Source organism: Hippocampus guttulatus, chromosome 2, assembly GCF_054856545.1.
Source record: "Hippocampus guttulatus isolate MCC_2025c chromosome 2, RoL_Hgut_1.0, whole genome shotgun sequence".
Classification (NCBI taxonomy): domain Eukaryota; kingdom Metazoa; phylum Chordata; class Actinopteri; order Syngnathiformes; family Syngnathidae; genus Hippocampus; species Hippocampus guttulatus.
This window is the reverse complement of record NC_141262.1, coordinates 4848202-4868030: the sequence shown is the minus strand read 5'-3', so window position 1 is coordinate 4868030 and position 19829 is coordinate 4848202. Positions and strand designations below refer to the sequence as shown.

At 42.0% G+C, this 19829-nt stretch overlaps 1 protein-coding gene and 1 long non-coding RNA gene across 2 annotated transcripts in view; both read left to right on the top strand.

The window, feature by feature from the left end:
* The first annotated feature begins 2330 nt into the window (after positions 1 to 2330).
* LOC147208273 (storkhead-box protein 2-like) overlaps positions 2331 to 19829 on the top strand; it is a 60861-nt gene continuing 43362 nt past the window's right edge. The window contains exon 1 of the mRNA XM_086132262.1: positions 2331 to 3088. Within this exon, the coding sequence (XP_085988388.1) occupies positions 2749 to 3088 (340 nt within the window). The 5' untranslated portion in view covers positions 2331 to 2748. The remainder of the gene's footprint in view (positions 3089 to 19829) is intronic.
* On the top strand, positions 9741 to 19549 carry LOC147208274 (uncharacterized). The gene is made up of 4 exons (XR_015103154.1): positions 9741 to 12098; positions 16535 to 18842; positions 18915 to 19010; positions 19086 to 19549. It is a non-coding gene; the product is annotated as an uncharacterized LOC147208274 (long non-coding RNA).

The following is a 19829-nucleotide window of genomic DNA, read 5'->3' as shown; positions in this document are numbered from 1 at the left end:
TAGCTTCCCGGATAGCATGTGTATGTGGGCCACTTTCAGCAACAATCCGGCACCATAGGCATTCTTCTGGCTCAGACAAAGAAGACTTGAACTTAAAATGACCCATGTGTTACCTGCTACATTTGGCCCAAATATCACAAAATAAAAATGAATGTATCCCTCCTGTGGCAGAGGAGACAATGGTCACTCTTGGTGATGTGGATGTGAGCCTTAAGTGGCCCAAGTAGCTGAAGTAAAGCACCTTAATTATCTTATTTCCTTGATTTAAAACACAATTTTGTGCCAAAAATGTTTACCATTTCAAGGTGCATACTGTACATGGATTTAAGGTTTTTACCAAACTCATTACAACACAGATGTCTTATGGGTCAGAAGATTGTGGAACGTCCTTTAACTTTCAGAATTGTCTAAGTTCACAATTGTGTTCATGATTTATGGTACGAGCACTGATCCCAAGGCATCAGCGGGTGCACTCATGCGAATTCAAAGAAATGAAATTGTCGCAAGGCTTTTTGATAAATTTAGATTTAGCTCATCAATGAACCGACCCAAGGAAATGCTAAGTTTATAAGAAATATAACGGTTTAAGCTTACACCAAAGCTATTATGGTTTGCTAGAATTCTAATACTTAGCATTTGTAACCCACTCCAGACTGATAAATGTTATTTACTTCGCAACAATTCTGTAATTTCTATTGGGATGGTGTCATTTTGTTGCAGCTGTTTTACTTTTTATTTTATTTTTTCCAAAATTGATTTTCTGTTCCCTGCTTTCTTTTCAGTTCATTGCCCTTGCCTTGTAACATTCTTGTTTGCTGTCTCAGCCCTATTCAAGCCAAGTCTTGTTTTCCTAGTGTCTAGTTTGAACCTTTTTTTTTTTAAATCCACCCACTTTGTTTGGCTTTTTGTTCCTTTTGAAATGAAATGATTTTTGGTGTACACACCAGCCTCACTTTCTTGCATTTGAGTCATTATCCATGCCAAACTATGACATAGAGGTCAGTTTATTCTGTCAGTTTTGCCCCCTCACCCACTAAAAAAAATGGTTGTGCTGCAAACATTGGAGAACATGAAATTATTCTTGTGGCGTTTCCTTTGTGTTCATGTGCTTGCATGTTTTTTTCCTACATGGCAGGCTTCCACTAGTCTATGCTGGTTTCCTCATTTCACAAGCAAACAACTGAGCATTGTAACTTGCCCATAGTTGTGAATGTGACTTTGAATGGTTGTTTGCTGTGTCCTTGCAAATGACTGCATTAACCAGTCCAGGGTGTAAAATGCCCCTTGTCCTTAGTCAGCTCAGCTGGGATACACTCCAGCCCTGATGGATGAATAGATGCAGTAATTTAACTGCAGACACCACACCACAGCCATCGGCCTCAAAGATGGCGACTACTTGTCGCATACCATACCAAAAGAAAGTGGAGCAGCTGTGACTCTGGTGCAGCAAACACAACCTGGAGCTGGACACACTCAAGACTGTAAGAGATGATCGTGGACTTCATGAAACATCCTTTGCCACAGCTGTCTCTCACCTTGTCCAACTGCCCTGTGTCAACCATCAAGACCCTCAAGTTCTTGGGAATCACAGTCTCAAGATCTAAAGTGGGAGTCCAACATCAACTTCATCCTGAAAAAGGCCCAGTAGAGGATATACTTCGTGAGGCTGCTGAGGAAGCACGGTATGCTCTACACAGCAGTCATCGAATAAGTCCGGTGTTCCTCTTTCATAGCTTGGTTTGGGACCACCACAAAAAAAGGACAAAATCTGACGAACGGACAGTTAGGACATATCTGTAGGCTAGCCTGCTCGGAGCGAAATCTGTGTAGAATTGAAAGACATACAAATGCACTGGGGGCCGCCAGTTGCCCATCCCTGATATTGGGCTTGACGTCATCAAATGTTGTGATTACTGGTGTTGTGAAGCGGTTTTGAGGGTTAAAATTACTGGTGTTGTGAAGCGTTTTTTTGGGGGGGAGGGAAGGGTAAGTGACAAACGCCAAAATATGTAACCTTACAGCTCTTTACTGGAGTTGCGTTTGGTCTTAATTTGAAAATATATCCGAGGGGCAAGTGCTATTTATGGTCAACATCCTCTTGACGCAATCCCGAACCAGTTCCTGTCAATACCTGGATGAGGCGGATCCGCACCTCAAGCAGTTGCCTCGCCCACACACGGCTCGTACCAGGCACCACACGAAGTTCGAACCTTCACTCGGAGGTTTGTAATCTGAATGGTGACTAGGAAGGAACCGGCGTCCCCCCGGACTTGATGCTGCCAGGCGACGAGAAAAAGGGTAGGGTGTGGGGGGGGGGGGGGGGCGGCTTGGTCGCCGCATCTGTTGCCTGGGTGAATTCATGTGCTAGCATCCGGCCAGCTGGAGTCAAAGATAACGTTTTTTTTAAATTTATGGAAAATCACGAATGACATCTCGTGACTCTGGTGGAATGCGCTTCATGCGAGACTTCGGTAAACCATCGACCCGCTAAATGGTGAGGTGAAAGCCGTCGAAAGGCGAGGGCGGACCTGGATGTGTAGGAATGGCATTGGCGTGAGGCTGCAGGGAGGCAACGGCAGCTAGGCTGCTAGCTTGATAGCGATTGACTTGTAGGAAGAATATGCGGCTTCTGCACAGCATTGCTGCCGCTGAGCTAACATGGACTTGTTGTTGCCCGTCGAGCTCGACGCGGTCGGAGACAGGTAAATAAGGATGATACCACTGAATTCGGCAGCCAGTTAGGCGACCATGGAGTCTTTCCTGCAGATCGCTCCCCACTCTCTGGCCATCGTGCTGTCCAGAGTCGTGGCTGGGGAGGCGATGGGGGCGGCCGGAGTGTCGGAGAGCGACGCGCTGCCCAGACACCACACCGGCTATGAGATATTTGCCGATTTCAAAGCGGAAAACACTCAGCATCACGTATGGAATCAAAGGATTACCGAGGCCGTTTCCGAGACTTTCTTCCTGGGATGGATAGACGAGCATGTGCTGCTTATACAGGGGAAGGAGGACCACCTGGAGGTACTGAGGGAGGGATGGATGCGGAGGTCCCTCAACCCGCCCAGGGGATTCACCATCAAATATCTGGGTAAGCCTTCCCTGTACCTGCTTCATGCCACTACAGTATTAATAATTATGCATTTTATTTGAAAGCACTTTTCATAGTATTCAAAGACTATTTACAACAAGAATTGAGCAACACAGGATAAAATTGAAATTGAAAAGGTAAAATTTCAGCGACATGTTTCAGCTGCTTCCAAATATACTGGTTTGTGCAATAAGCTTTAGATAGATTCTTTGCCATTTTGGGAGTTGGTTAACTGTGTGGAATTTACGGACACCAAGACAATTATAAAATGCCTTAGTCTGATATTTTCTCACCCTCAGAAAGCTTGTCGTCTCTCCTGCCATCCTCAGTTTAGAAGGTTTGTGTGAGGCTCAGGGGCACTTCAACAAAACAATACACTGCTATTATCAATGTAACTGGAATGTGAGACGCCAGCAATATCAGATTACAAACGCTTTGCAGTTACCATCCACATCACTGTTTCCATTACACTCACACAGCACAAGCGCGCGCGTGTGAACACACTCACACACACAGATAGTTACAGCATGCAAAGCGACTGAACATAATCTTGCTGTGCATGTTATTAGGATCAATTACTGTATTAGTATGTAGTCAAGTTAACATTAGCCAGGTACATATGCAGTAGGACAGAGATCCCCAACCTTTTTTGCTCCACGGACCGGTTTCATGTCAGATAATATTTTCAGATACAACAATATAATATGATATGACCTGCATGAAAAGTTTGGTATTTTCGAAACTTAATAATAAACTCGAATTATGACACGAGGAACGTCCTATCTTGCCGCGACATTCTCTGGTCGCTATGGTAACGTTTAAACGTGCCTTTGAAATAAGATACGCCGCAAATAAAAAGTGCATGAAAAATACGACTCGCCATCGCCGCTTATTATGCAGAGTAGGCTTGGTGCGTGTGAAGCTCCCTTTGAGATAAAGCCGTATTTGAAATAGGACTCCTGATACTGTCTATTAATTGTAGCCTTCTCTTTCTTGAAAGCCATAGGCTCCTCTTCTGTCTCCTGGCTGGGCCTTTCCCCTTCCCGAAAAAACTTTTCAAAGACGTTTGTTTTTTATTCATTTTGCTAGCTGCTGGGTTTCATTTCCTATCACGTGACCGAAGAGTGCGCATTCACCTGCGTCAAGAGTGACATACTGTAGACCAGGGGTGCCCAACCAGTCGACCGCGGATTGATCCCAAGTCCACCGCGAGGTGTGTTGGGAAAAAAAAGTGTTTTTTTTTTTAATGACATGAGAGGAAGTCAGTGTCGCCAAACTTTGCGACTTTGACACTATATTTAGTGAGTGTTCAGATCCTCTCGAGTGACTCTTTTTTTCAAAAAAGTGACTAATAACAATCTAGCGACTTTTTCTGGTGTTATTGGAGACTTTTGGAGTCGTGTGATGAAAGCACGTTGATCTCAATGAGCAGCGCTGCGAGCTGTTGTGGCCCCACCCCCAAATGAAGCCGCTGCTGGCTGATCGCGCCAGGTTTACAATCTGGGCTGGATGTCAATGTAAAACTTTTCTTTGTCTGAAATAAATTTAAAAAACATCAACAAATGGAAGTTGACCGCTGTTAACAGTAGCAAGCAGCTAGCGATTACAGAGATTCTTTGGCTGGTTCAATGCGGCTCCCGGGCATTCACACGACAAGCATTGAAAATGCCTCGGCGGTGGCAATGCCATTCAAACAATGGCGCAAAATACACAGAATGTATTACGTCAGTTTATCATCAATCCCGTGACTTGATTGACACGGAGGGCAACCAATCAGATGACTGAATCACCACTCATGCACATACAACGGCGCTATTAGCACATTTAAAAGCGAGCTAAAGCTGACGTCCAACCGGCTGCGACTTGGTAAAATGTGCAACTTCCCTCACATGCAAGCAGAACTACAACGTTAAGGGAAAGGTGTGACACAGCTTGACAGTGCACGTTATGAGGAGCATGTTCAGAGCATCTCATCAGAGTTTGAGAGGCGTTTTACTTACTTTGCATCCATCGAGCCTATAGTCAGCTATATGTGTTATCCATTTGGTGCAAATATTGATGTTGGTGACATTGCCACCAAAGTTAAATCACTTTTTGACTTTGAAAGCCCCACTCTTGAGGATGAGATTCTGAGATTGCAAAATGACATTGGGATCCAGTGAGGTAGGAAGTGATTTCCTTTTTTCAAACAGAGATCTACCTGTTTCGTAGCTGTTTTTTTTCTGTTTAGTTCAAAATCAGGTTGTGTGGAGGGGTTAGGGGGGGTGTCAGATGTTGACACTGGACTGGTCGATCAAGGTTGGCTCCTTGAAAAGTAGTCCTTGGGACAAAAAAAGGTTGCACACACCTGCTGTAGACTGATATAACAGAAAATCCAGTAATTTTTCAAAATAAAACATCTTTCAGATTCCGAAATGAATAAAACGGAAGGAATGTAAGTTCTTTATTCTTTCTGTGCGGCCCGGCACCAAATGACGCGCGGACCGGTAGCGGTCCGCGGACCAGCGTTTGAGGACCCCTTCAGTAGGGGACACTGGAGCAAGCAAAAGGTTTTAGTAACTTTTTTATACTTTTAATTATACTTTCAAATTTTAACTTAATCGGAAAAATGGCAGACTGCAACCAGAGTGTAAATCTTCAAGTGTTCTTTATTCAAGGTGGCAAGAACAAAGTTCACTCAAAGAATTCATACTACACCAAAACTCCTCATGAGATGTTCTTGTATCTCATTTGCATCAAATTATCTGTATGTATGAAGCAGCAAGCGTTGCGACTTGAGCAAGTCTGAAAGCATGTGTGAAAGGACAGGTCAAACGCTGGTTCTACTCTGATGTGTAAATTTACTGGGATGCAGTGTGAAAGGCTCAAACCCGCCTTGGCTTTTTGCATTTCTGTATGAACAACCCCCCCCCCACCCCCCAAACAAACCTTAAGAGGTATTACATACCATATATTCATTTCAGACGTTGATGTTTACGTGCAGAAGGTAAATGTGTATTGGCTGCCTAAGAAACATTTAACCAGCTAAAATGTTCAATGGACACGAATTTCAAGATTTTCTGCCCACGTAAGATAATTTATTGTTGTGAAAAGATTACTTTGGTCAACAATGTATGTACAGTGATCCCTCGCTATTTTGCGGTTCGTTTATCACGGCTTCAGTGCATCGTGGATTTTTCAAACATTAACCGTGATAAACGAGGGATTACTGTATCTGGAATTGTCTTCTGAAATATCATAGTTATAAATAACACTGAATGGTAAATTCCATATTGTGCAAGCTATTACAAGTTAAACTTCATCACAAATGATGAAAATATCTAAAAAAAAATTGACGTGCAGGAAAAAAAGTAAGGAGTTTTTTTTTTTTTTTTTAATCAGTGTCAAAAGTTTAGGGAAACACAAAGCTATCTTTGATTAAAATTTGATGTTGACCAGTGTTAGGGTTCATTTTCACTTATTGGCATGTGTGTTCCGTCATAATTTATTTCTCCTTTTGTTCCGGAAAAGAAAGTCTCTGCTGAAATGGCATGTGATATTGTCTTTTTTTTTTCTGACTGGATCATTGGCCGACGGTACTTCGCGTGAATGGTTAACAAATCATGCATCAGATTTTCCTGTGTAAAAAACATTTTCATCATGGCCATTTGCAAATACTTTGAATATGGAAAAATATGATGCCATACTTTTGTATTTTACTGTATTAAAAGAACAACATTTTTAGATCCATGCATCTGGTAGTTAGGGCCTTTTGTAATCGCTATTTTTTATCTTGCTGTATGTCTATGTGACGTCTTATTACTTACCGGTAACTGTTTTTTTAACTGTACCATTTAGGTCAAGTAAAATGTAGCTTCAGTAACTGTTCCCAGTTTGCTTTCAACTGCCAGTTGCTCGCTGTAGTCCAGTTGAGTTGTGAGGGCAGCGTTACGATGGTCACAAATTAGCCTCTGTCATGGAGTTACGATGACAGTCATTTGAGGCATCCGTGCTGTTTGCATGTCTGCTTCACAGTTCTGAGGCTGTCGGTTTAAGTCTCACCTTCCAGCCTTAAGTTGTGAAATGTGGAGTTTGCTTGCATGGGTTTTCTGCATGTTAGGTTCACTGGAATGCTCTGAATTGCATGAGTGAGTGTGAATGATTTTACCAGTCCACCTCTCACCCAGTCAGTTGCGACAGTCTAGCTCACCTGTGACCCCGATGAGGACAAATGTTATAGAAAAAGGATGAAAGGACAGTCATTTGAGTTTGCTATTGTACTGTATGTCCTAGTTTATTTTTCCAGCTTCTTTAACAGGACAAATCGTTTTACTGCCCTCTGTAGGTTGCAACCGCGCTCATGTAAGAATTGTTCAACATGCAGTACAGTACCTGAGTACTTGTTCCCACAAGGCCAAAATACTTTTGAGGATGTAAAACAATTGTGCTCCATTATGTAATTGTTATCCAGTCGTAAAATAAGTCATGTTTTGCCTCATAATGTGCGTGCGTGCAATGTGCTCATAGTCCCTGTACTCCATCTTCATTATTGCCACAATGGTCTTAATGGTTATTTCTATGTCTTTCAAAAATGCTGTATACCTTTCCTATATTATCTTGGATGGTTCAAAATAGCACAGCGGTACTTATCTCACATAAACCGAAGTAAATGTTAGGTTACATTCTTCAGTTAAACTTTTAAAAACTCACGTAATAGCTTACACACACATATCTTAATTTAAAAAATCCAATCAATTCAAGCAACTTATTTATCGACTGTACAGTCGACCCCCGCAAAACAAAACAAAACAAAACAAAACAATTAAACGCTAAACATTTTCCCAAAAATGCTGATAAACATTCAATACATGGAAAATGAGAGGGTGTGGGGACTTGGGGGATAGAGGCTAACCCCTCTCCAAAAACTTAAATTACTTAAAAAAAAAAAAAAAAAGGACTGTATATGTTGAGAAAACTTGGCTTGTCAACAATGGCATCACAGAACAAAGCCATTGATCAATCGGCAAATTATGACATCACAATCAAAAATTGGTTTTGGAAATGCAAGGTTTCCGCCCAACGCCAGTGAGATGCAACACCTTGCATACGAATTACAGGGTGTTGCTCTTAATACTTAACATAATAATCATATAATACGAAATCATAATATCGTCATTGGCTTCAAATTTGCCTTAGTTTCTTTCACAAAACATTTCCTTGTGTGGATAAAATTTTTGGGTAGATTAGATTTGATATATGTTAAAAGTTTAAGAATGACGTAGGCAAATTTTGCAAACTATTTCACAAATATCAAACTTGTTCCATAAATTCTATACAGCTTCAAAATTGCTCACACGCACACACATACACAGAGAGAGATCCACAACACAACCTCCATAGGTGTGCATCAAAATAGAAAATGTTATAACATATCCATCAGTAGTTATGTTTCATGATTTTAATGATCAGTGGTCACTCATATCACCCAGTGTCACAAGTTTCTGATCTAATGATTACCGTAAACTCATATTTGCTGGCTCTCTTTCTCTCGATGTATCTGTACATAAATATACATTATATGTACTGTATATGTAATTAGTCTGCAGTAACTTACATGTAAACAGCTTATATCATTAGCTTGTTGTGAGCATTAGCTTTGGTGTTATTGAGTGTTTCGGTGCGCAGACTGCGCTTTTGATGACGTATAGGTCGGATGTGTGTGGATGAGCATTACACTGCATACATCGCATACATACGAGGCGTGGAAAAAATATCTGATATGTTTTGCAAATGGACAAAAATTGTTTTAATTGAGCTGCAGTGTGGACATAAAACTTTAATCCCTATTATTGTCACAGTTACCGGTACTCAATACCACAATGAGGGATTTAGCTCATAACTTGAAGTGATGTTTGTGAGAAGGGTGGAAGAAGGAACAAGTAGATGCTTTTCGCAGAGGCCAATCATTCACCAAGCGATGGCCTGGTGCCGATGCATATTCCGCTTAGAAGATAATCCTCAACGGTGGTGGGCTCTGGTGTAGGAGTTTACTGCAGGTGGCTAAAAAGTAAATAAATAAAAAAAAAAACATCACAGTGATCCCTCGCTACTTCGCAGTTCGTTTATCGCGGATTTTTTCAAACACATTTAAAAAAAAAAGTTTATTTATTTATTTATTTATTACATATACATGGAGTACAGTACTGTATATGTTGCTCTATGTGACTCGCTGTTGTTTTGCAGCTTCTCGGGGACCGTTTGCGGACTTAAAAAAAAACACATATATATATATATATATATATATATATATATACTGTATATATATATTTTTTTACCTGTTTATGTTAATTGGACGCTACTTCGCAGATTTCCGTTTATCGCGGGGGGTTTTGGTCCCCATTAATCACGATAAACGAGGGATTACTTTCTATATTTTTTTAATGTCTCTATGCGGCCCGATACCAAATGGTCCGCAGATTGGCAACGACTACCAAAAGTCATGGTTGGTAAGTAGCTTGGTTTTAGGTTCACAAAGCTTAAAACCTTGTATCATTTAGATAATCATACCTGTCAACTTTTCGGAGCGCCAACCTGTATAAACTACCAAAAAAATCCTTATAAAGAGCAAAAAATCCTTATAACACACCAAAGCATTTTATATGTCAAAATAACGGCAGAAAAAAACCCACGAATTTTTCAATGATATTTATTGTACATGTAGATCTCCATAATACAATGTCTGGTTAATGTCTAATCATCATTCTACTTAGTGGCATTACTGTGTTCAGAGTTGTATTCCTGCGTTACATTTTTCACCAACTCCAAATGCTGACCCATCGGCTCGAAGTTACAGCATCCATTCATAATTACTTTGCACTGCAATAATGCTGTCAGTGTTTCTGGTGCAAGCGATTTTCGGAGATTTGTTTCCTTGTAGAACTTGCTTGTACACAACCGAAGTATGCAATTAATACTCTGCTGTTTTCAACTAGGAACCACGTGATTTACTGGAAAGTTACTGGAAATGAAAGCATTCGAGTTGACTAGCACCATTCTGGGCAAAAGCAAACGGAACTACCTGTTAGGGGAAATTTTCAGAATCCGTATGATTTGTGCGATGCGGCCATATACGTAAGATTCACCACAAAATCCGTATGAACTATGGCTAAACCGTATGAGTTGACAGGTATGGATAATGTTAATCTGCGTCTCATCAGTCCACAACGCTAGGTTCTTTTTCTTCTTCTTACTACTGAGGGTTTTTCAGCTTGCGGTGTAGTCTTTGTGCTTTTTGTTCAGGAAGTCTTCTGTAAGCAGTGGATTGTGATACTGTACCTTAATTCCAGACCCTTGGCCTGTGGAGGTTGTTGCGAATGTCGGCAATAGTTCTTGTGGGGCCTCCGCTTCAGCTGTCACAAGCTTCATCATCAATTACGACTGTTTTTCCTTATCTTAACATTCAACACAAGTGGTCACCAAATATCCTTAAAACTTTGCATTGTTTCACTGACATGCACGCAGCTGACAACTTTGAGTCATATGCAGTACAATGTTGGTACTGATGCAAAGCACATGCGCCAGGATGACGGCAGACACAAACTGCCTATTGCCCGTGTTGCTGTGTGGGTTGCAGCATTTGGTCAACATGCAGTCACACTGTGAGTCTTGCTGATCGGCTGTCTGGTGGAATCCTGAATTCCACCCAATAAGACTTTAGACACACGCACACGCACACGCACACACACACACACACGCACACGCACACGCACACGCGCGCGCACACGCACACGCACACTTGTGCACAAACTCATCAATTCAGCTTTTGTGTGTTTTCTATGAATGGGCAGAAGCCTCCAGTTTTTGTAAGAGGGGGAAAATAAGGGGGTGGGCTCACAGGAATCCTACTCCCCCCTCTCTTTGCCCCCTGCCTGCCCCTCCTCTCCGCCCTTTTCTCCCACAACATTGAACACAGGCAGAGAGAGTAGACGAGAGAGAGCTGGAGAGCGAGGTGAAGGGTTGAAAAGAGAAGACAAAGAGAAGCGGAGGCAGTTTTCGCCATGTTCAGGATTTACCACCCAACGCTGATTAATTCTACTGCTTTTTGTTGTTGTTGCTGTCTTCAAGACGTTCATCATCCCTTGTAGTGTCACATATGATACGGTTTTCTACCCAGTGGGTAACAGCATTGTCAACGAACTCCCGCACCAATGGGGATGGATAGATGTTGAAGAGAGGAACATATTTGTTTTTTTCCCATGGATATTTTGTTGTTCGCTCTCCTCCCTCCACTTGCTTTCTTTTGTATTCACGCGCCCTCCCTCCTTCCTTTTTTCCTTCGCTTGGCTGCACAGGCTGTTTTTTGGGTAATACAACGGATCCCCTTCCCAGAGATCTCCTTTGACCCATTCCAACAGTGTTGTCCCCCTGGATGCCGTCCTGCTGATTGCGAATTGATCGCGCAAATCTAAAACCGACTTTGTTTCTCTGGACTATCAGTCTTATTTAGGAGGCACAGAGACTGTGGATGGACCCGCTGCTAGGTGCCTTTCTGAATCAAATCTGAGGATTATTTTGGTCATTTCATCAGCGACATGTCCATGAATGTCATTCTTTTTTGGTCACAAAATGGTGGTGGTTTGATTTTCATTCATTGACTTGAACTACTGGTTTTGCAGAATGGAATTCACGTGATAAGCTGCAGCCAGGTAGCCTTGAGTCTTTTCCCTGGCTCCAAGATTCAGCTTTCTTTTTTTTTTTTTTTTTGACTCGGCCTTGTAGATCAAATTATCACCTGTTTGTTGTCTGCCACCCAATTTGGTGAGGATGAAGAAGACACACAGCAGCACACTGAGGCGCGTGTGGCCCAGCTCTGAACTGTCAGAGCGGCTACTGTCACAGGCAGCCAGTTCGGAGCCTTCCAGGAGCCGACGCTCTCGGAGTGAAAAGGACTACAGAATCCACAAACACAGGAAAAGGAGCCACTATCCTGCACAGTACGCGTGTCAGAGTCCACCTGCTTACTTTTTCACAGGTACTGTGCACACGTCAACGGAGAGATTGTTTTTGATTTGACAGAACTTCTTAAAAGTCATGGACTCTCTTTATTTGGGATTAGTTTTTTATTAGATTTTTACAAAGGAGTATTGTTATCAATAACAAAAAACGGGTACCTTGAGGAGAACTGAGTATTACTGCTCCATAGTTAGCTGATGAGAGTTGTTGCCATGGATACAATCCAGCACGTTAGACAGGTTATCGCGAGTCTGTCTGGTTCCATTTGGTGTATTTGTCTCTTTGTACTTGCAGCTGTGGGTAAAAATGAGCACCTGCATGTGTGCATGGATGGAATCAAAAAATTGATATACTTGTAAGGATAAAGCGGATCAGAAAATGGATGGAAGAATTCTATCAATGATCCCATCGTTTATTGAAGTTTTTGGATTCAAATCTGTTCTGGATTATCAACTCATTAACATACTGTTCATGTGCAATGCAGGCATTATTTTTGTTTGGGTTGGTAACAAAGCTTTCTACATTTTGGGAATTGCCCTGCGCTATCAAGTCCTCACAGTCTACTTATACCTTCCGGTGAAGGCATTGTACAATTCCAAAACGAAACTTAAAAGGACACGCAGTATGTCCGGAAGCTAACACAATTGCCAGCCAAGCTAGTCATTCCAACTCAGTCAATCATCACTCAACAAGCAGTGCATGTGTGCAGTGGAAGCCCTAATTTGAATGACACTGTATGAGCAAGACCCCCTTTAATGCTGAAATATTGTTTGTGCCAATTATTTTCCCTGCAAAAATAAATTGTAATCTATTTAAGTCGTAATCTATTCATTTTTTTCTCCACTGTTTAGTGAGAATTGGTCGTGTGCATGTTTCAAAATACTGGAAGAATGTTATTTGATAGGGCGGCCCGGTAGCCCAGTGGTTAGCACGTCGGCTTCACAGTGCAGAGGTACCGGGTTCGATTCCAGCTCCGGCCTCCCTGTGTGGAGTTTGCATGTTCTCCCCGGGCCTGCGTGGGTTTTCTCCGGGTGCTCCGGTTTCCTCCCACATTCAAAAAACATGCATGTCAGGCTGATTGGACGCTCTAAATTGTCCCTAGGTGTGAGTGTGGGCGTGGATGGTTGTTCGTCTCTGTGTGCCCTGCGATTGGCTGGCAACTGATTCAGGGTGTCCCCCGCCTACTGCCCGGAGATGGCTGGGATAGGCTCCAGCACCCCCCGCGACCCTAGTGAGGATCAAGCGGTTCGGAAAATGGATGGATGGATGGATGTTATTTGATAGAAGCTTCTTTCTGATTAACATGTCCATCAACAAATGTCAGGCATGTGCACACATTGACCTCAAGTGGTGCTCAAATGTGCCCATTTATTTACCCTGGATGAAAAAGTGCCCTTTTTGCTGCATCCTTTTTCTTAAAGGGGAAGTCAAGTCAATATGTTCTATGCACCCCCACTCGTCTGATCACAGTTTCCTTGTGGAATATGAATTAATTAACAAAATCCACCCATTTTTATCAATCTCAGGGGATAGCCATTTTGCAACTCTTGCCGTCAACTGAAAATTATATCACTCAGGCTCAGGGCTCTTTTTTCTGACTTTGGGGATGTGATGACGTTCAGAAGCTGAGCCCTTAGGCACCATGACGTCATTTTTAGACATCAAGTGGTAAAATGGCTGCCCCCCGAAATGGATAAAAACGTGTGGATTTTGCTGCTTAATTCATATTCCACAATATGAATCAGAGTAGCGGAGTGCAGAGCATAGAACATATTTTGGAAAGAACATTTTTTAATTGACTCCCACTTTACATCATACTTACAAAAAAAGTCTCTTTGTCATCAATTCCAAACGAAGTGTCCTCTCCTAGATTTGTGAGGGGTTAATCAGGCCCTTGAAATGGTGGCAGGTGTGTGCTGACCCTCGTTTAAAGGTCAAATGTGAAGTAAACTTGGCCAATCATCTTTTGACTAATACTTAGGGCTGAAATTATTTTAAGCATACTGTCGCTAGTTTTACACTGCACACAGGCTGGTCTCAAGGCTCTAAATCCCCAACCTTTTTTGACCGAAGATCTACTTTTCGATCAACCAACATGCCCTTACACACGCATGCCATGATGAGCAACAGCCATAACGGCCCCTAAGATGAACGAATCAGAAAAATAAACTAGACACAGGAGTTTGTGGGTTTGTGAAAAGGAAATCACTGACTACCTTCGTCGAGACCTGATGCGGAGGCATTGGACACACTTTTGCAGCGTGTTAACTATCGTAGCTCACGTGCACCATTTTATTCATTCTTTGCCAGTACCCCCAGTGAATTGTACAAAAAGCAAACTTTGGATGAGAATAATAAGATCAATAAAAGATATCGCGCAACAGCTGTGATCGCAAGCTGCAATTGCAGCCCTGCTGACCGCTAACAACCTCCGGTCTTGCAGGTCACATGCCGCATAGGTTAAAGGTGACCTGCTTTTTTATTTTATTTTATTCTTGAAATACTTTTTGTGAAAGTGAGACATAAAGGATGCTAAGAGTGCACACACACACAGACACACAAATGTTTGGGGGGGGGCGTTGGGGGGGGGGGGTTCCTTTCCCTCAACACCCCTTGCTATCGACTTGGGACCAGTCCACGAGCTACTGGTCGATTGCGATCGGCGTATTGTGCACCCCTGCTCTAAAGTATGAGCTGCGGGTGATTGTCTTTTGTGATTGGCAATGAAAGGCATTGATCAACATAAGCCGATCAGGTACCTTTCTGCAGAAATTGTCTGATCGCTGTATACTACTGTTTATTTTTGGCACTGGGTGCAATTTTTGGGGGGTTGAGCCCCCCCATGTCTTTGTACGTGGCTGATGAATGTGAATTCTCTCATTGTTTGTGCACTGTATCGATTTTCATCGTATCGCTTGGCTTGGTGAGTGACATGGGCATCAATGGATGAGAGTGGCGAACTGGTTAGCATTTAACGTGTTCAGTTACTTGGCGTGTGTTGTGGCCATTGCAAGCTTCTGAAGGAATGTGCTCATGACTTGTTTTATTACTTTTAATTCAATAATTCATTTTTGATCACTTGCAGGGGCATTACAATACGTTCTAACGAGCGATGGTAGATATATGGTACTTTATCAAATCACTGATACAGTACGTTACCTTCTCTGTTGGTCAATTTAGACATGCTGTTGTTGTTGTTGTTGAAAAAGGACTCAAGCCATGGCAGTTCCAAGAATCAGTCATGGCTCAATCAACCTCAAACCGTAGCTGAAATCCCGGCTACCAAGATGCGCGTGGAGCGTTGAATCGCGGTTGGACATGCGCAAAAGCAACATTGTTATCCGCATCATCTGGATTTGTGGCTTAAACGGTGAGAAGCTGCCCCTTGCCTGGGGCATAGAGGTTTTGCAAACTAGACAGAAGCCTAGAGTCTATCACATCCTGATGCTAATTAGCACCGCGGTACCTCTGCTTCATGGACTCATATGGACAAAGTCCATCAGGTCTGCCCTCGGAAACTCAAATTAAGCAAACCAAGACTTTGTTCTATGAGTTAGGTAGCTAACACCCATGTCGCTTTGTGCGATCGGGTTCGTTTAATAATGCAACTCATGGAAAGATTAGAGGTTCTTTATTTGGACTGCCATCTTGGTCGGAGGGAGAAAGCAATCACCATGTGTACAACTCGTAGACTCTTATACGACTGCCTAATGGCTGCACATGCTCTGTGTGTACTCTGTGCGCTGTGGACAGGCATGGCTAGTCGAACAAGCAAATACCATTTGCTCAGATCATTACAACACCTACCTCGCTTCTTTCTTTCAGGACCAGGCTACAATGGATGCAGAGTAGAAAAGGTTTCACACATAATGTGGTGCTGTACAACGTTAACTAGAATAGCTTGAGAGTGCATTTCATAATATGAAGCGCAGCAGGAAGGTGCCTTCGGAGAAGTGGGTTCTCGCCAAAACCCGTCTTGGTTGTTTGATGCAGAATTCTCCATAGCCACTCCTCTGTGAACGTGGCCCACGTCAGATCTTGTCCTGGTTGGTTGTTTCAGAATCCATACAGCAGCAGCAGTAGATTCGGTCATCGTCACCTGTTCCACTCTCCAAGGCAGGAGTTGCAGGAGACAGAAGAAGCAGTCGTAAAACATGTACATGTAGTTTGCACATGTAGAGTGCAAAAATAAGTCTTAAGTAGAAATTTAAACACTGCTGCAAGGTTAGAAGGTTCAGACAAAACCACGATGCCACCATTTCCATGTGTCACAGCTGATATTGTTTAGTCACACAATTCAGTTTTTGTCTCATCTGACCACAGAGCTCTCCAGCACTCCTCTTCAGTCATGTTTAGAAGAAACCATTGGACTTGATACGTTGTTTTTCAAAGCTTTTGACAGCATAATAATCAGGCGATGTCTGTTTCTGTTTTCTATATAATCCCCTGTTCCAGAAAAAGGAACATCATCTGGATCCGTGGCGCATCTCTTGGCATGTTGTGACAACCCAACTGTGGTGTGTTCAGCACGTCGCTCATTTGATTATCTTTCCAAAATGAAAGCAAGGCAAGATATTTATCCTAATTTGTTTAATTTGGCTTTCATCAATCAATCTCAAGATGAATTCATCTGCTCTTTTGGCTCCTCCCATCAGGTGTCGACGCAGCTAATTATGCATCCAACTTCAGTGATTGGTATGGCTAAGTCTGTAATATTTCATTTCAGTATCTACACTTGCTGCGTGAAAGGAATACGTGTGTATTGCTCCACTTGAAAGCCACCGTTTCATTTTTCTTAAATGTATTTATCTATTTAATTCCTTGACCGGCGACCCGGTAGTCAAGTGGTTAGCACGTTGACTTCACAGTGCAGAGGTACCGGGTTCGATTCCAGCTCCGGCCTCCCTGTGTGGAGTTTGCATGTTCTCCCCGGGCCTGCGTGGGTTTTCTCCCACATTCCAAAAAATAACATGGCAGGCTGATTGAACACTCCAAATTGTCCCTAGGTGTGAGTGTGAGTGTGAATGGTTGTTCATTTCTGTGTGCCCTGCGATTGGCTGGCAACCGGTTCAGGGTGTCCTCCCGCCTATTGCCCGAAGACGGCTGGGATAGGCTCCAGCACGACCCTAGTGAGGATAAAGTGGTTCGGAAAGTGAATGAATGAATAATTCCTTGACTGAAGTCCCCAAATCATAGTTTAGTCTGAGCTTTAATTTTTGTTGTTGTTGTTTTCTTTTTGTGAGGTATGTGTTGCAAGTATGGAAGAATATTAACTGAACCTTTATTTATCCTGGTAAGGCAAATGAGTCTGAAGTTTTGAATGTACTATGACCCATTTTAATATTGTGATGAAAGCATCAGCATGCTCATAGTAACAGTTGAATAGCTGTTTTATGATGATCTGGAATGAGGACCAGCAGCTCTCAACAGGAGAAACTCAATGTATCATGAAGCTGTTGGCTCTTATTCTACCAGGCTTACACACTTTGATAGTACTTCTCTTGTATTTGTACAGTGCTTAACTGAGCTGGATAACCGCGTGTCCTGTGACTTGTCCTATTTTGTAAGAATCTACCACTTGACAACTGCTGATTCAGTCTATGGCTTTGTATTGTAAAATTATGTTTGAACTTTTGCTCACTGCTTCATTCTGACAAATGAAAATTACTTTTCCTGTTAATACATTTACATGGACTATTCCTCATAAACGGCTAATAAATGGTGACTGTTAATTCTAACCAACTTAATCGAATAGCTTCGTTATGGGCTGTTGAGGTATTATCTGGATTGGGAGTATTAAACAGCCGACTTGTGCATGTATGAACAGTCTTACGGATGTAACAAAGCGTGTATTGTACGGAGACAAACAAGGCAGATAAGCTCTACATTGTGCTCTGACTTTTGCCCGGTTTCTACACGCAAATGTCCAACATCCAAATACAACTCTCTTCTGTTCCCAAATATTCAACATTGAAGCTTTGTTTACAACTGAGATCCCATTATTGTTATGCTTTACAATGAAGCACAACATTGCTTATGTCCAACCATGTGGGGATGCACGTTCTGGACCGCATAAAATTACGGTGCCTCTATTGATATTACAGTTTGATGGAAAATAAAGTGAGGCCACATTTATGCAAGAATAGTTGTTGATGTTTGGAGAAAAATGATTCCAGAAGTGTGATTTGTAAGGGTGTTTCTGAGAACACGAACCAGACACTGGAGTCTGTATCACCAAATGTAGTCTGGCGATATATTTAGAGAGCACACCATTCATTCAAAACATCAACAAAACTATTTACCAAATCAAAATTGACAGTAGTTTTTATCTGATGTAAATTAAACTACATAGTTGAATTGAGACGGGGGATTTGCTTCATTTTTGTAGCTGAGAATGGCTCCTTTTGCCAACCCCAAATCTACACCAAACCAAAAGAGCACTCTCTAACTTTTTGTTGCTGTTTCACAGGAATCAGGGCCGGGGATAAATCAATACAGTAAATATTCCCATCCCCGGAATTCTACGGAAAGGAATATCCTTCACCCGGAATAAAAACCTATGCATTAACATTTTGACTACGATATTACATGTTACCGGAAGTTGCGTAAGCGGAAATTCCACTACCCGTAACCCGGATGGAGGTGTAATGCCGCGGGAGCTTGAATATACGCAACGCCCACCCGATGCGACGGAAAAGACAACGCTGAAACAAGTTTTCACTTCGCGTTTTTCGATCATCAGATTCTAAACGACGACGTGCAAGTAAGTTTTTATTGCCGTGCGTTTTACTGTAATTGTGAATGATTTTAACTTTATTCACTTACATCCTTGTAGAACGCGGCACTAGCTTCAAAGCAGCACCCACTCGACACGACCGAAGAAACGTGTTCGCTTCGCCGTTTTCATTCATCAGAATCGAAACGAAGACGTGTAAGCGACTTTTTATTGGCGTGCGTTTTACTGTAATTGCGAAAGATTTTAACTTTATTCACTTACGTCGTGTAGATCATCGCATCGAAACGTAGAAGAACTGTAACAACTGGAGCGGAGCGAGTGAAATGCATCCGTTTGAGCGAGGCTGGACACAAAGTTAAAAACATCCAGCAGACACAAATCTACGAAACTTTAAACAACAAGGCATCGATTCAACTCCTGATGACAAGCCACCATCCAGCAAGGAAGCAATGCAAATGGCAAGAAAAATCCTTCAGTATGCACAAGAATTACCAGACATCGGTGATCAACGGGACAGTTACTTGCAACTAGCAAGAAAACTGTATGACACGCAGGCAAACGTTGTCATAAACCAAAGAATGCATCCAACAAAACAATTCAAAATAGATACATTTTTTCCCAAGACAGAAAAAAAAACAAACATTAAAATACTGTACACATTGTACTGTTGTGATTTTTTTTTTTGGATACACCTGTATTGCAGTTTTTGTTATATAAACAGTTTTTGGACAGTTTATTTTTTGTATTTTATTGATTGTGTTGTTACACGTGCATTTTGTCAACATACTTGCAGGTTCATAAAGGACATGTACCATGCTCATTTCCCAAATGAGGAATTTCTGTTATCAGGACAAATTGGACAGCGCAAACACGAGTCCGTACTAGAGAATATTTACTGTATCAGTATGTATCATGATAGACACGTGATCAATATCAATAGATAATCAATAGATAATATGTTAGAAAAAAGAGGAACAAAACCCCTATCCTGAATTGGAAAGCATTCTGAAGGAA